The 16,556-nt window shown below is 31.8% G+C and overlaps 2 protein-coding genes across 4 annotated transcripts; both read right to left on the bottom strand.

Moving 5' to 3' along the window:
* Positions 1-2,470: 2,470 nt before the first annotated feature.
* LOC106428256 (transcription factor FAMA-like) lies at positions 2,471-4,963 on the bottom strand. Of its 3 annotated transcripts, none has more exons than XM_013869007.3 (5): positions 4,754-4,963; positions 4,462-4,554; positions 3,680-4,333; positions 3,042-3,476; positions 2,471-2,663 (listed from the first exon to the last, which is right to left on the bottom strand). In XM_013869007.3, exons 2-5 carry the CDS (start codon positions 4,483-4,485, stop codon positions 2,574-2,576), a joined length of 1,203 nt encoding a protein of 400 aa, XP_013724461.1. In that variant the 5' UTR covers positions 4,486-4,554; positions 4,754-4,963; the 3' UTR covers positions 2,471-2,573. The 3 variants fall into 3 exon arrangements, with proteins under 3 accessions (XP_013724461.1, XP_013724462.1, XP_048601643.1); XM_013869008.3 differs by having other exon boundaries at positions 4,665-4,852; XM_048745686.1 differs by having other exon boundaries at positions 4,649-4,803.
* Positions 4,964-14,740: 9,777 nt separating this feature from the next.
* LOC125579961 lies at positions 14,741-15,328 on the bottom strand. Its single transcript, XM_048743882.1, has one exon. It carries the CDS (start codon positions 15,326-15,328, stop codon positions 14,741-14,743), a length of 588 nt encoding a protein of 195 aa, XP_048599839.1.
* Between the last annotated feature and the right edge of the window lie 1,228 nt (positions 15,329-16,556).

Genomic DNA, 16,556 nt, shown 5'->3' with positions numbered 1-16,556 from the left:
AGGGTTTACAGAGAAGAAGCGGCGGCGCTAGGGTTTAGAAGAAGCGGCAGCGCTAGTGTTTAGAGGAAACGGCGGTGAGAACGTTGGTGACCACGGTGGCGAGGGCGACGGTTTGTTCGGAAATAGTGGAAGCGGCGGCGCTAGGGTTTAGAGGAATCGGCGGCGCTAGGGTTTAGAGGAATCGGCGGCGCTAGGGTTAGAAGAAGCTGCGGCGACAACGGTGAGAATGAAGTGAGATAGATAGCCGACGTTGAGAACGATGGTTTGTTCGGAAATCGTGGGAATTCGAAATCGCCTTTGAGAGAGAACTGTTAGGGTTTCTGAATTTCGCGAAAAATGAAACAAAAAAAAAAAATCACCTTATATATTGGGTAAATAATCCGGTTAGCTTTAAAAGTACATTGGTAAACTTTAAGGTTTGGTCCGGTTAAGACGACTTATTCTAGCTGATAATGTACAACAGACGACTTAATATTTAGTCGTCTGTTTTCAGACGACAAAATATTAAGTCGTCCTAGACCCTAAAATGAACTCCTAAACTAAAATGACTAGATTAACTAACTAACCACGTTATAAAATCAAATTATACTTAAATAGTGTTTACTATACACAGAAATGAACACGCATAAGTAATTTTAAAAATTTTCAAAAACGGTTTTAATGCTTTCCAAAATCTAACCCTAAGAACACATACAATACTACAACATATGTTGATGAAACATAAACTAAAGAATATCATGACTCACTACTTTCACTCATCTATGCTGAAAACAATTGAAATTTGTTATATCTTAATTTATACCTCCTAAGACATATGTTAATTACATAATTCCCATTTTTCACTTATCAAAATATTTTTTACAAAATTTTTAAATTATGTTTAAGACTAACTATCCAGACGACTTTCAGTTAAGTCGTCTAAACAGACGACTTGCGAGGGGTAGAAACGTAAAAAAAATTCCGTTTTTTTGTTTGGTCACAAGGGGATAGTTGTAATTTCAATAGCCTTTTAGGTTACTTTTGCCTTTGACCCAAGTTGGGGTATTGTTTTGGGTTTGACTCCAAGTTTTGAGTCACACTTGGCAATTCTCCCTACTTTTTATTAAACTAACTATTAAATTAATAAATAGTGTACAAAAGAATATTCTCGCACTTTCCTTAAATAAAAGCTACGGAATTGCCTAATATGATTCAAATATATATGACAATTAATGATTATGAATAATAAATATTTGATAACAATTTTTGTATCTTAGCTCTTTTTTGTTTAATTTTATATTATTAAAAGATATTAAACAATCACATTAACCATGTAATAATTAAAAAAAATTATATGTTATATTTTGAATTTTTAAAACGACTATAAATTACTAAAAACTTTAAATGTCTCACACTAAAATTTTGTGATCAATGGTTTAGTTTTTTGGTAATAACAAGATACAAATTATCATAAATCGTATGAATATGAAGTCTCATTCACTAGACATTCATATTATATATTAAATATAGTTTAAAATTAAACTATATAACATAGAAAAATGCTTAACTATGATAATTTATAAATTTGTATTGAAAAAGTATTAAAACTTTAATATTTTAATTTTGAAATTTGCATTTAAAAAATCGCACATTAGAAATTTGTGTTTATCATATGAGTATGAATTCTCAATAATAAATATTTATATTAAAATATACTATATATCTATGTCCATGTCATTAAAATTTAGTTATATACCATATAAAATAAATAAAATGATTGTTTTGATTAATTTACCAAAACATTATCGTAATATTGTTTTGATTTATGTGTTTATTCTAATTTAATTATATACATAATACATAAATGAATAAAAATAAATAATAATATATAAAAAATATTTTTATATATAACAGAAAGTCTCGTCTCTTGTCTACTTCCATATGAGTATGGGATATTATATGTCATTAGTTGTCTTGATAGTATCATGAGATATGGGTCATATGACTCATGAATACCTTTCTATTGATGATGACCGTATGGTCTTTCTTCTGTAGTTGATGGTTCATTTTTTTTAGGTTCAATTAAGGCGATTCGACTATATCTTGAAATTTGTGAATATTCATATTTTCTTTAGAAATTTTTCTTTTTATCCGGAGGCATATGAAATTATATGACTCGGAAGGTAGAAGCCGGAATCGGGAAATTGGCATCCTACTCTAACCCGAAAGTTTTTGCTACTAAATGAATAATACCCAACAGTTTTAGCTTTCGTTTTCTTTTGTCGTATCTTTGTTTTCATTTTAATACACTTATGTAGTTTCATCCACCTGTTTCCCCAAATTTGTTTTACATATGCACTTAATTCTTTTGCCTTTTGGATAATTGCCCCAAAGAGAGTTTTAAACTTGTATCGTCTCGTTTGTGCTAAACAAATCCCTGAGGGAAAAGACGGTTTGGAGTATTGTAAAAATGAAAATAAACAACACAAAAAGACGTTTAAAATGGATTCATCATCAACTTTTGTTTTTAAGCCACAAACGTAAACTTGTGAAAAGTACCTTTGACCGAAATAAAAGGAGAAATATATAATTCATTACATGGTGGTATTTGCATGAATAAAACTAAATATCTCCTGGATCGAACTTGCAATGTCTTCTGCCGTAAACCTTGTCTCACTTGTAATCTGCACATGTTGTACATCACCTCATGTTAGCCTTTATCATTTTGCTACATATTTTTTTATAACAATACAAATCCATGATACACCGCTCGTTTGTGACTCCTTTATGATGTTCTCTTTTGTGTGTCGATAAAACCTGTAACTAGGTACTGCTGTAAAACACTTTCATTAAATTTTGTACAGCCCTAAATTTGTTTAATAAAATCAGAAAATATACCTTAAGCATAATTAATGCTATAGCCTATAATTGTAATTTCGTCTTATATGAATATTTTCTAGTTAGTAGACTATTTTTATTTTCTTTATGGCTTATTAATTTGATTTATATAGATTAATAGCTAAAATATGCGCTCAGAAAGTTTATATGTAAGTGAAACCTACCTTGACATTGAAGGAGTAGAGGACGGTTTGTTCCATGGTAGTGATGTTAGTGTGAAGGATAGAGAGATGAAGATCCTCCAAAGCAGCTATAGTCTTAATCAGTTGTCCTGGTCTTCTTCTTGAAAGTATCTTGATCATGGCGTCAAACCCTAGCAGCTTCACCTCTACATCAGCCAAACACGACTTATTCTCTGCCGTCTCCTCCCGAAGTACTCCTCCACCCTCTGAATCGGTTACATTTCCGGTAATAATCTGGGGATTATTAACCGAAGTTATGGGAGAAGAAGTAGTCGTTGTCGTGGTCATGTCCCCAAGATGCCTATTACCAGTTTCTCCCAAGATTCTCCGACGCTTCTGTGATTCCAGACATTGTAGGAGTTGCTCAAGCTCTCGTACAAACTCTATTGCTCCTCCTATGATTGACGCTTGATCTCCCTATTATATTGCATGCATTATTTATTATTGTTTTACAAAATTTGAGACATTCACAGTTATTTATATGAACACAATCACAAAATAAAAATATATGACCAGTACGCGATGCTCCACTGGAATTACCGTGGTCCCGGCAAAAGAGGAGGTGAAAACACTTTTTTTTTACCAAAAAAATAAAATAAATATATATATGTGAATAATACCCTTTGGACGTAGGACCCAGGCATGAGAGACCTGAGTACACGAAGATGCTCGTTCATTTGCTTCCTACGGTTCCTCTCGACCGCGATATGAGTCATTCTTTGGCTTTCCACTTCTTCGCTGGTTTTGCTTGTTCTAGCTCTCTTCCTCTTGCTCTTTACCTCCTTTGTGGTAACATTTTTGTTATCTCTATCTTCTTCTTCTTCTCCTCCAATAAAACGGAGCTGCACGGAGTTGTTATCGTTTTCATCTTCTTGGTTTTCCTTTTCTTCAAGAAACACGTTCCCTATGTTACCTTCACACTCACCTCCTTCTTGAGACATGAGATGATTAGTTTGGTTATGATCCTCTATCTTATCGTTCAGGACTGGGAACTTTAAGAAATAAACCGGGTCCATCCCCGGCTCGGTTTCTTGATCGTCTTCATTTCTGGTCTGGCTCAACGCCAGTTTCGGACCGAAGTCCGCAAACTGCATCACGTCTGCAAAGCTCATTTTATCAAAAGTTGGCGTTGCTCCGAATCGAGAAGGAGACAGTTGATGCTGTTCCGTCATCGATTGATTTTCTTGCTGAAGGTTTCTGTTGAACATGTAGTCTATCATACCAGCGCTGGTATCATCCTTACCGCCTGAGGATTCACCTAAGAAATTGGGTTCCTGAAAGAAACCGGAGAATCAAATTGATATCGAAATTAACATAAACTGACTCATATACAAATATATACATCTTTATTATGTTTATATATGTTGGAGAAGAAATCAATGATTAAGATATAGGTACGTACCGAGTAATCTTTATCCATTGCCATTCGCACTTGATTATAAATGTCTGAACTCTTAAGGCTAGTTACGGTTTAGCTTCTTGACTCCAACACGACCTAACGACAACGATCCATGAGCTTCAGAGTCAGTTGATCAAAACATATACATGAAAAACACCACACGTTGAACAATAAAAAAAAGGAAAAAAACCTTGTTAAGACCAAACCTATGTCTGAATTACGAAAAGAATAAGTGATTAACACCAAAATTCCAAACTTGTTTACTATTGGGTCGATGAAATAGAAGAGGGCTGACCTTGTACGAGTTACTAGGGTTTGCGATAGATGTATATAAAAGACATGCTAAAGTAGCAAAAGATACACAAGAGATAAATGTATTGAGAAGTCACAAATGAGCAACCACTACTAAACTCCCATATATATATAAACATACGCATATATATGCAGTAACTAATGATAGATATATATATATATATAGAGAGAGAGAGAGAGAGGCATTTGTGTACATAAATAGGTTTAGCAAGGGGCCTCAAAGTTATTAAATTATCAGTACATTCTTTTTTTCTTTTTTTTTTATCAGTACATTCTTAATAATTCGTTTGTATAATTAACCCCCCCCCCCCCCCTCCCCACACACACACATGTTTGTATAGAGTAACTAATGAATCATTGTATATATAATTCAGGTTATCTTCACATAATGATTGAAAATATTGTCGTTCAACTAGGTAGTAAATCCTTAAAATTATTGTCTGTTTTTTTATATTAATTTTGAAAGATGAGATACATTATATTATTTTTTCCTCTAACTAATCTACTTATTGGCTAATTAGTCCATTAACCAAGAAATAAATACCAGAGCTTGAATTTTGTGCTTTTCATTGTATATACTAGTAAGAAGCAAAAGAATAATGGATTATGGTTATCACAGTTTCCATGGTGAATTTTTGAATTGGAGATCTATTCTTTATTCAAATATAAAATTTTGGCTTAAAAGTATTTTCTGTTTGAAAGTCAAATTCGAAATGGGGATCTAGAGCTCTTTACAAGTTCAATCGAATTAAACACCTAGTCAAATGAATGATTATTGAATTTTCCAAACCATATCTTGTTTTTGTAATAAAGACGATATACTTTTTTTCCTTTATCTGCAAACGTAAGAGAGCGAGAGGAGCCACAGATAAAGAAAAAGGGAGAACCGTGAAAACACACGTGTATCACCTCTCTCTATTTTTGAACCATTAAATAGTAGATAACTTTCAGAGATCACAAGCAAAGCCAAAACCGCTCTTCTTTTCTACCGCTTTTTCGTGAACTTAATCAAATCTCTCTACGCGCCTCCAATCTTTATTTCTATAATTTCATATTGAATTACTTTGTATAATAATGTTTCACCGAAATGACATATGTTGTTTGTGTTGTGGAGACATGTGATTTTATCATTTTATTTTCTTTTGGTCGTCAGACATGTGAGTTTAATAAGGACAAGGTGTAGTACACACATATATATATATATATATATATATATATATATATATGTATGAATTCTTCTTCAAATAGTAGTTTTAATCATAAGTGCATTACATTATCATACACATTAGCTGCGGCTGATTAGCTGTTTTAGAGTAATATTTTATTCCAGATTTAAAATTACTCTCAATTTAGCTAGAATTTTACCAATCGGATAGAATATTATAATTTGGTAATTACTTTTTTTAACACTAAAGGATGATTGTATTAAACATAAGATTTACAACAAAAGATAAACATTTATCTATATATATAAAGCAGATATTTTCTCTTCTTTTGACATGTAGAAGAAGGGTTTGATACATATTTCCTCATATTTTTTTTTTTACATTCTAAATCCTTCTTCTTTTAGATTAATGCAACTAACCATCATCACATGAAGTCTAATAATTTATTTTATTGGTCATTAAAATACAAAATGAATAAAGAAATACATAAAATAATATAAACATATTATAAATATTTAACTTATTCACAACTAAAAATAACATAAATTTTTATTACTTTATTATTTTTAACTATTTTATAATATTTTATTTACAAATTATATTTTTATTTTACTATTAAAATTTATAAAATAACCAAACTAAGAAGAAACTAGAACATACACATAATCTAAACCTAAAACATTTACAATCACAAAAAAAAAACTGAAAATGACATAATAACGCTAACTCAATAAAGGTCCAAAGCTGAAAGGAGATCAAGAACGAAAACTAACTTACCTAACCTTACCATAGAGTATCTTGGTCAGAACAAGCAGATGTTAGAGAATGGTAGAAAGATAAAATCTGAGACAAAACAATCCCCGAACACAAAGGAATGCGATCAAACACTAACGCAAAGAACCAAGAAAGCATACTAGAGAAAGAATAATCGCCAGAGAAAGAATAATCGCCAGAATGCTAAAGTCACCACGAAGCAGAAAGACACAAGCCTAAACTAAACAAGCATATACAAAGTGTCTCTGCCAACAAAGAACCACAAAGCTCTGGATATAAGGGAACAAAACTCTAAGAAACTAACTTCACACACCTATACCAAGGGAAGGAGGAGAACAAGACAAACAAACTGAGAGAGGAAGAATGGAAGGTAAGCACCGAGAAACCAGAGCCTAAGCTTAACACCAGAAACAACCATCTAAGCCAACAAAGCATACACATAGGAAATCACTATCCAAACCTGGATTGGCAAACATAGCGAAAGGGAGAGCCACCAGAGATGCGAGCAGTGATGAAAGCTGCAACGAGACGAGAGAACAGAGAAGGAAGGGGAGACGAAACAAAATGAGCAAACCATGGAACCGTCTTCGAGCTATGAAAGAGAGCATATATGTCAGATCACCAAAAACCTTATCTTGAAAACCAAGACGATGGACTATTGACGGCAAACCAATGACGGGAAGAGAACATCAAAGACGACTAAACTTTGTCCCAACCCAAGGGGATGCAGCTCCTAACATAAGCCAAAATCTAAAGAAGAAGAGGAGTGCCAATATTGACCAGAACAGCCTACAAAGCGTAAGAAACAACCACACAAATGGGAACTCATAAACCCGATTTACAACAAATATCAGATAATCTCACAGGAGAAGAAGGCGAGAAAGAACAAGAGCACGAAGGTGAGTCTTTTTTTGGTGATGGTGAGAAGCACCGCACACCGGAAAGATAAACAAAATACATAGATGGTGACGGCTCGCAGTCAAAATATGAGTAGAGGGCACAAAACATCTTAAAAGAATAATGTTCTAAAATATATAAAAAAGAATACAATTTTGAAATCGAAACCGTTAATCTTAGAATCAACAAATTCATAAAAGCAAAGTTATTGAAATTCAATATCATCAGAGACTCACTTCACCACTAACACTTAATATTATGCACACAACAACACATTATTGAGAAAAAGAAACACATAATATATTAACCTATCACCTACTATTACATAAAATAATAAAAACACCAAATAATTCTCTTAATAAGTAAAGAAAATCACATAATTAGATTATCCAAAATATCATACTTAACAATAATGAAATAATATTCTGCGCGAATCGCGGACACACCTCTAGTAGAACATAAACCAAAGCCATAAACAACCCAGAGGCAGAACCGGCAGAAATAGATTTTCCGAAGACAAGGCCCTGACATAGAGAAATTTTTGTTATACACATGAACATAAAACATGAAAATTTAGAGATTAAAACCAAAACAAGATTAAAGGGCCACAACAAAAGTGGAAAGTAGAAGAATGCTCGAAGCACCGAGACACCAAAACTCCATGCAAATCTTTGTTAAAAGAGAACCAACAAGAGACTTCCCATAGTGAATAAGCATAGCATATAAAGCACAAAACCTTTGCTTCAAATCTCCGTAATGAATAAGAGTTTCCAACTCATCTTTTAGTTTCCAACTCATCTTATGAGACGGCGAGGTCGAATCGATTGACAACCATGAAACGTCAAGAGAAGCAGGTGAAAGGCGAGGACGCGATCATACCTATAGAGAAAGAACATGGAGCGAATCTCAACACACCGTCCAAAATCGGACGGTTTACGGATCGAGACGGAGCGAAGCCAAAGATACCAACACAGAAGAGAAGGAGCATGCAGCTTAGGAGACACAACACCACACCATTGATCTATCAAACCGGGAACCCCTAACCTTGAAACAAACCTAAAACCCGACAGATCTTGAACAGATCTGGATTTTAGCTTTTAACCTCCAAATCGACATGCAAAGCCACCGATTAAACACACCAGAGAAATTAATAAAAAGAAAAAACTAAACCTGACTCCGGCTCTGTGGAAGCAGCTGGAGTCGGTGACTGAAGAAACCAGATGAAGAAGACGAAGTATAGAGAGATGGTAGAGGATATAGAGGGAGAAAAAGTAATATTTTTTAGATGACTACAGATTCACTTTGCTCAATTTTTTATTTACTATATTTACTATTCAGAAGAAGAAAAAACACTCTAGTTTTATTCTATATTTTGTTAGAATAACTGATGTAACTCTATTTTTTTTTTCTCTTTAAATCTACCATCACACCTTCTTAACTTCATATGTTCTTCACATTTTTATTTACTCTAATTTACTCAACTCTTTACCAATCCGTTACCTCTCAATAAAAACATAGGCACTTTAAACCTATAGTCACTAAATTTCTTTATAAAATACCCTTGGATGAAAGAAAAACTTGTTGCAATTGACTAAGTAGTTTTAGGTAAATTTGTTTCTTGTATTTTCTGTTATTATAATTATTTATCTCACCTCTTATATTTTAATTGTTTTTTTTTCATCACCATAAACATATGCTCATGAAGATTTTGTAAACCAAACTTGTAACTCTGCATCCATATGAACGACGAACGAACGATTGCATATTTTATTTGGTTATTTCTTAACTTTTAAAATACATAAAATAAATGTGATTGATATGATAAATTAAAATTTTATTTTCTATTGTTTAACAATTATTTTCATATATTTTAATAATTCATTGATCAAATTTTTGGATTAAAGTTTAATTGTATACATTTTCTTGTGTGGATGGCTTTGACATAATGCATTTGTGTGGATTGTGTGTTTATGGCAATAATTGGATGCATGTAACATAGATGGTGTTTTCTGGATTGTGTTATTGTTTTTCATATGAATCGAGTTTCTTCGCCAATCTAGTGATTCATTAGGGTTTTTTCAATTTCGTTTAGTGATTTTCAATCTTGGATGTTTTAGTTCTCGCCATGATTCTCAGCTTCCATGATTTCTTCCTTGTCCAACCACAACAAGATCATGCCCAAACTCAATCACCGCCTCCTATGTCGCCTTTTTCAGGTACATCATGGATGAGTGAAACATGAATGGAAGAGACTTGGATGAATTATGACTTGTGGATTATGTTTATGAAATTTTTTGGAAGGGCGTAGTGAGGAGGATGCTTCGTAGATGGAATTTGATTGTCTTTAATCTAGTAATTACTTAAAGTCTTTCAGTCTCGTTCTGAGATTTTCAATCTTGGATGCTTTTTTTTTTTTTTTTGCCATGATTCTCAGCTTCCATAGCCCAAACTCAATCGTTTTCTCCTCCATCAGACAATCTCTTGCCTTATTTTTTGTAATGAAATCTCTACCAAATCTTGTTAAACAAGAAGCTACACTACTTCTTCCTCCACTGTCTTTACACACCTCCCTTTTAACTCTTTCTTCAATCTAGTATGCCCTCACTTCATCCATCATTGGGAATATGGTTCATCCCAGTGGCAGATGGTATTGGGAAGTGGGTCAATTGACCTAGGTGAATGTTTTGTACAAAGAATTAGGTTTATCTTGTATATCTTAGCTAAATGACTCTTATGATATATCCTAATTTTGAAATTGACACTCCTAAAGTTTTTTCTACCTCCACCACTGGTTCATCCTACCTCTCCGCCTCCACCACATCACCATTCCCTCAACCTCCTCTTCCTTTCATTCTACATCTTCATCACTTCCACTGATTCCAAAACCCTCCTCTTCCTCCACGTACTAATTTTCCTTCTACAATCTTGCGACATTGTCAGCAGAATAGAAGATATGAGTAATTTTGAGAACATGAAACCAAAGTTGTTAAACTAGAGATATTAGAGGAGAGGAATATATGGTAGAGATTATGGGGCAAGCTTCGCTAGAGACTGTGACCAATATGAAAATTAATTTTGATTATGGTTATAGAAAATGTTTTCATTGGTTTCATGAATAAGAAAGAGACAGAAGGAAAATTTAGTTAGAGATGAATTAGTTTTGGATTTAGTTAGGATTAAATTGATATGTTCGCATAGTCAAAAGTATGGAACAAGTTAAAAGTGTGCCTTGGTGTAACTAAGTTTCAAAAATGTGGGTCTTAGTGTAAAAATATGATGAAACACGATTTGATTTGCGATATAAAAATTTACAAATAATCTTTTATATTTACTTTACTTTATGTATATAAAACTTGTCAAAAATGAGAAAAGATATCTCTTATTGATTTAAACATATTTTATGTATATTTAAATTTAAAATAAACTAGATTTTGATCCGCGCTTCGAAAGCGCGGGTTTTTTGAGATTATATTATAATATAAAGTCATATTATATTGAGCAAGAGAATTTTTGAAAATTATATATTCTATAAGTAGTTTATTTAAGATTTTATATGTACATTTTATATAACTTTCTCTTAGACCTAGATATTTAATCCAGACCAAAGACAAACCGAAACCGACTCAAAACATAGGTTTGGTTTGGGTCCGGGTTCAGAAAAAATTACCTAATAGGTATTTCTTTTGGATCCGCGGGTCTTTGTTTGAGTTTGGATCCTACCCGACACATTTGTTATAGTTTTCATGTGAATATTATATATTTTAGATGTCTCACCATTTTGTAGTGCAATTGTATCGTGGTATTTTTTTTTTTGTTTTATAAATTTATATTTTTTCCCGTTTTAAGTGTTCTATATTTTCTTTATAAATTTATATTGCAGATGTATCATATATTTGTCAAAATCTATTTATTAGTTATTCTTTTATTGTTTCCATATTTAAAAGTGAGATTTATTACGTGTATTTGAGTTATGGTAACTGAATATATATGATGAAATATTGATTACAAATTGATTTTTTTATATTGCTAAAAGACCATAATTTTTTTAAAATGTTCTCCATGTTTCCAAACAATATAAATGTATAATGTTATTCTTGTTTCCAAACAAATCTAAAATGTACTTCAGTTTTAATAATATAGATTTGAAATTATGTAATATATACATAAAATTTTAACTATCACGATAAGAAAAAACAAAATGATATTTCATATTCATTTTAAATAAATCTATATATAGATAAATTTAATTTTAAATATTAAATGATATTTTTACATGTTGTTTTCACGAAAATAACATGTAATTAGAACAAATATTTTATGAGCTATTAAATGATTTGTTAAATATTTGGGCAAACAAATAAGAAAATTAAAATGTGGAAGAATTTCAATTCTGTAAAAGAATTGGTGATGATGTGTCAACTTTTTATGAACAATGTGCATGAGTGATTTTTTGAGAAGAGAGAAAAGTATATTTCATATATATATAGATTAAGAATTTTAACAAAATTCTTAATTTTTATTTTTATTTTTTTTAATTTTTATTTTTTAATTTTTTTTTAAGTATTTGTTTTCAAAATGAATTTGTTCAAAAAATTCTTTGATTTTGTGTCAAATTAGGGTTCTTCCTTATTTCTATCTCTTTAAGTTTAACTTGATATTAAAAAAAAAAAGTTTTGTAAAGTTCATTTCTTTGGCTTCAGTTAAATGAAATATGAAAATATTGTAAGTAAAAAAATGTTAATGTATTGTAAGTAAAAAATGTTAATGTATTTTCATTTTTTTTTGAAATTTATGTATATTTAATGGGCAATTCTCTCAAATATCTCTTTTTAAGTTTTTGTCACAAAAATATCTTTCAAAAAGAAAAAAATGACCAAAATAGCATTTTTCATTTTGGAAAATTTAATTTATTTTTTTATTTTTTAAAATTTGAAACTCTATCCCCAAAACTCCACCCCTTAACTCTAAACCCTAAATCTAGATTAGTTACCCTAAGGTAAAAATGTATTTTTACCTTTTAATAAAACTTATTTTGGTCATTTTCTTCATTGAAAACTATTTTTGTGGCAAAAACTCAAAAAAAAAGACTATCGTAGGAAATTTCTCATATTTAATTCCATTATGTAATTTGTTAAATTAATTTATGTTGTAGAATGATTAATATAAAAAATTTGGATGAATTGGAAATAGACTAATAATTAAAGGATTTGTGGGGAATGAATGTTTTGTTAATAGATATGATTTAAATATTAAAAAGATGAAAAATATAATTTTTTTTTCATGAACGATATAATTTTTTTTACCGTGAAAAACAGTAAAATCAACCCCAAACTATGAGATAAATATAAATAATTTAGTACAGTAAAATAACCCGTAAAACTTTACTTTAAAATGCAAAATCATGTATTTTATTCAACAAAATACAAAAAAAATCAGTAAAATTAAGATTAATAACTTTATAACAAAATATAATAAAAAAAAACTTTTACAATTTTAATCGTGTGAAGTGTTCACACTTCATTAAAAGATTAAAGACTCTTATACCCATGTTATATATATATATAATAAATAATAAAAAAAATTAAAAATAAATAAAAATAATTTAAAAAATAAAAAAATAATTTTTTTAATTTTTTCAAATTATCCTATTTCGAAATTCGAACCCTAAACCCTAAAACTCAACTCTAAACCCTAAACCATTAACTCGAAATTCTAAACCTAAACCTTATATTTTTTTCAAAATTCGAACCCTAAACCCTAAAACCTCATCTCTAAACCTTAAACCCTAAAACATCAACTCTAAACCCTAAACCCTAAACCATTAACTCTAAACCCTAAACACTAAACCTAAACCCTATATTTTTTCGAAATTCGAACCCTAAACCTTTAAACCTCATCTAAACCCTAAATCCTAAACCATCAACTCTAAACCCTAAACCATAGAACATCAACTATAAACCCTAAACCCTAAAACATCAACCCCAAACCCTAAACCCTATCCCACCTCTCAACTCTAAACCCTAAAACCCTAAACTCTATGGTTTTAGGTTTAAGGTTTAAACTTCGAAAAATATAGGATTTAGGGTTTAAAGTTGAGGGTTTAGAGTTGAAGGTTTGGGTTTTAGAGTGATGTTTTAGGGTTTTAGAGTGATGTTTTAGGGTTTAGGGTTGATGTTTCAAGGTTTGGGGTTTAGAGTTGATGGTTTTAGGTTTAGAGTTGATGTTTTAGGGTTTAGGATTGATGTTTCAAGGCTTAAGGTTTAGAGTTGATGGTTTAGGGTTTAGAGTTTAGGTTTTAAGTTTAGATTAGTTAACCCTAGGTTTTTTTGGTCAAAGCTTGAAAGAAAAATGGTTAGTGTAAACTTGAAAAATTATATTATGAACGTGGTCTTTTGACGATTTCCCTAAAGAAATTTGTTTAGTTGGTTTCATCTGAACTATGTTCCACATAATTTAATTATGTAATTAAATTTTTAAACTAGAAAAACTAGTTATATTGAAAAGCTGAGTAAGTTATCTCGTTAAACTTCATCGCTAATTTCTCAAAATTAATCTTTAATTTTGTTTAGTATCGTTCAATAGGATCCAAACTTAAAACGCTTGATGACATTTAAAGAGAAAATAGTTTATTGATTTAAGGGACCATTATATCTAAGACAGCTCTTACCAGTGGTGAATTACATATTTGTGAGATGTTTTGTTGCTTTCACACAACCAGAAATTGCCTACAATATGAAATATTTCACTTTTAGGGATTCAGATACTATACCATGATGGAAAAAAAACATGTGAAAGTTTTGGATATTAATTTTTGAAAAAATCTGATTTTTTAGTTTAATACATATATTTAGTTTATTTATATGATTATAAAAGGATATAATATGTATGAACCAAATAATGCTGTATGAAACTTTTTGACATCATATGAGACCAACCTTTTTTTTTTGGACATCAAACGGTTAATCTATTACTCAAGCTTGAGGTGGTCTGTGGAACCATACCGGAATAGAACAACCAATGTAATACATATCCCTATGAAAGGATCTTGGTATCTTAGCTAATGAAATAGATGATACATTTTCAGATCAAGGAGTAAAAACAATAGAGAATTCTGGGAATCTGCTCTTCAGCTTCTACAGCTCGTCCAATTCAGGTGAGAAGTTGGACCATGCTCCAGGGTCTTGAATCATCGAAATTAGATCCTTACAATCCGTGCCAAAAGCTTGACACGTCGATAGCTGAAGCATGCACTCCATCGCCCACGAGAGGGCCTCGAGCTCCGAGAGAAGTGGTGAGATTCTTCGTCGCTGGTTTCGTGCTCCCAATAGCTGAGTTGTTCCTCCTGAGGTCTTCCATATCCATCCATAACCACTGTAGAGTGCATCATGTGTCCATGATCCATCTATCATGCATCTCTCAGAATTTGTTAACTGCTCAAGGTTTTGTGCAACTACATGTTCCTCTTGTTTGTTGTTTGCTTGGAACCAAGCATGGCATTCTGACTCAGCATGTCGGACAGTTTCCAAAGAGTCCATGTTTATTCCTCTGAATAGTTTATCATTTCTCGCTTTCCAAGTAAACCACATAATCCAAGGATAGGGGTCTTTATCCAGCTCAGGATCTTCTATATCATTATTCCTCCAAAAAGATTGTCTATATTCGTGTAGTGGCTCGCGCTGGGGAACATTGATGGCGGCGTTGGGGTTGCTGCATGTGCCCATGTTTGTAGCGCTGAGGGACACTCGAAGATGGCATGGTTTATAGTCTCATCATCTGCTCCGCATCTAGGACAATGGTTATCGCATCGCATATGACGATGTGTTAGATTGCTTGTTACTGCTAGTTGTCCAGAGATTGTTTGCCAGATAAAATGTGATTTGGTGGAGCTTTTATCTTCCATGCAAAGGCTTATAGTTTTGTAATACTCGGTTCTTCCTGGGTTTTCACCATCTCTTTGTTAAGAATGTTCTTGGCTACCCAATATCCTGATTTAACAGTGTACATCCCATTCTTGGTATAACTCCAACAGTACTTGTCCCTCTGATATCCTTGACTTATGGCCAAAGATTGAATCAGAGGGATATCTTCTGGATCCACATAGTTTTCAAGCACCTCCGAGTTCCATGTTTTTGGATCGCCTGTCATCAGATCACGAACTGACATCATTGGATGAACCACTGGCGCTAGTGGTCGAGCTGGTCTTGCTGGTATCGTTGGTATCCAATGGTCTTTCCACGCTCTAATCTCATTTCCAAAGTGTACCTTTTATCTGATACCCAACAACATTAAAGGTTTCACTGCCATTATACTTGTCCATCCATATGAGGGTCTATCTGCCTTGTTTAGCCGCAAAGGCGTGCTACATCTGAAGTATTTTCCCCTTAGAACTCTAGCTACTAAAGAGTCTGGGTATTGTACCAAACGCCATAACTGTTTGCCTAGTAGAGCAAGATTGAATTCATATGAGACCTAGTTAATACCATCTTTTCCATGAAAGGAATTCAATACTATTCTGGGATATTTGTTAATATGATACACTATATTATTATATGTATAAGATACGTAGTATTCACATCTAAACAATTGAAAAATATATTTTCACTGGAGAATATTGAAACACAAATATTATCTTTGATTTTATTTTTAGAAAATATTTTTATTGATATTAAATTATGATTTAAAAAATCAATAGATAAATTTTCAACAAAAAATAATACACACATACATTTATACGTCATATAATGAAAAATGTATTACATAAGAAGAATGCAGTTGGAATTCACTTAAGGAATAAAAATATCCTAAACGCTAAATTTCTTATTCATCCGTTAAAATAAAAAAAAAATAGAAAAAATATTCCATTTCATTTCAAAAATAACATTTATTGAACAAATCATGGGAAAATACATTGCAAAACCATAAGAAAAACTATAATTCACCATATAACCA

Source organism: Brassica napus, chromosome C1 (assembly GCF_020379485.1).
Source record: "Brassica napus cultivar Da-Ae chromosome C1, Da-Ae, whole genome shotgun sequence".
Lineage (NCBI taxonomy): Eukaryota > Viridiplantae > Streptophyta > Magnoliopsida > Brassicales > Brassicaceae > Brassica > Brassica napus.
This window is presented reverse-complemented; position numbering and strand designations above follow the sequence as displayed.

Coding starts and splice junctions, on each gene's coding strand:
- LOC106428256 (XM_013869007.3), bottom strand. CDS start 4,485: ATGGCAATGGATAAAGATTACTCG. Junction 4,334..4,461: donor CAATGGATAAAGATTACTCG/GTACGTACCTAT, acceptor GGTTTCTTTCAG/GAACCCAATTTCTTAGGTGA. Junction 2,664..3,041: donor TCTACTCCTTCAATGTCAAG/GTAGGTTTCACT, acceptor CAACATGTGCAG/ATTACAAGTGAGACAAGGTT.
- LOC125579961 (XM_048743882.1), bottom strand. CDS start 15,328: ATGGGCACATGCAGCAACCCCAACGCCGCCATCAATGTTCCCCAGCGC.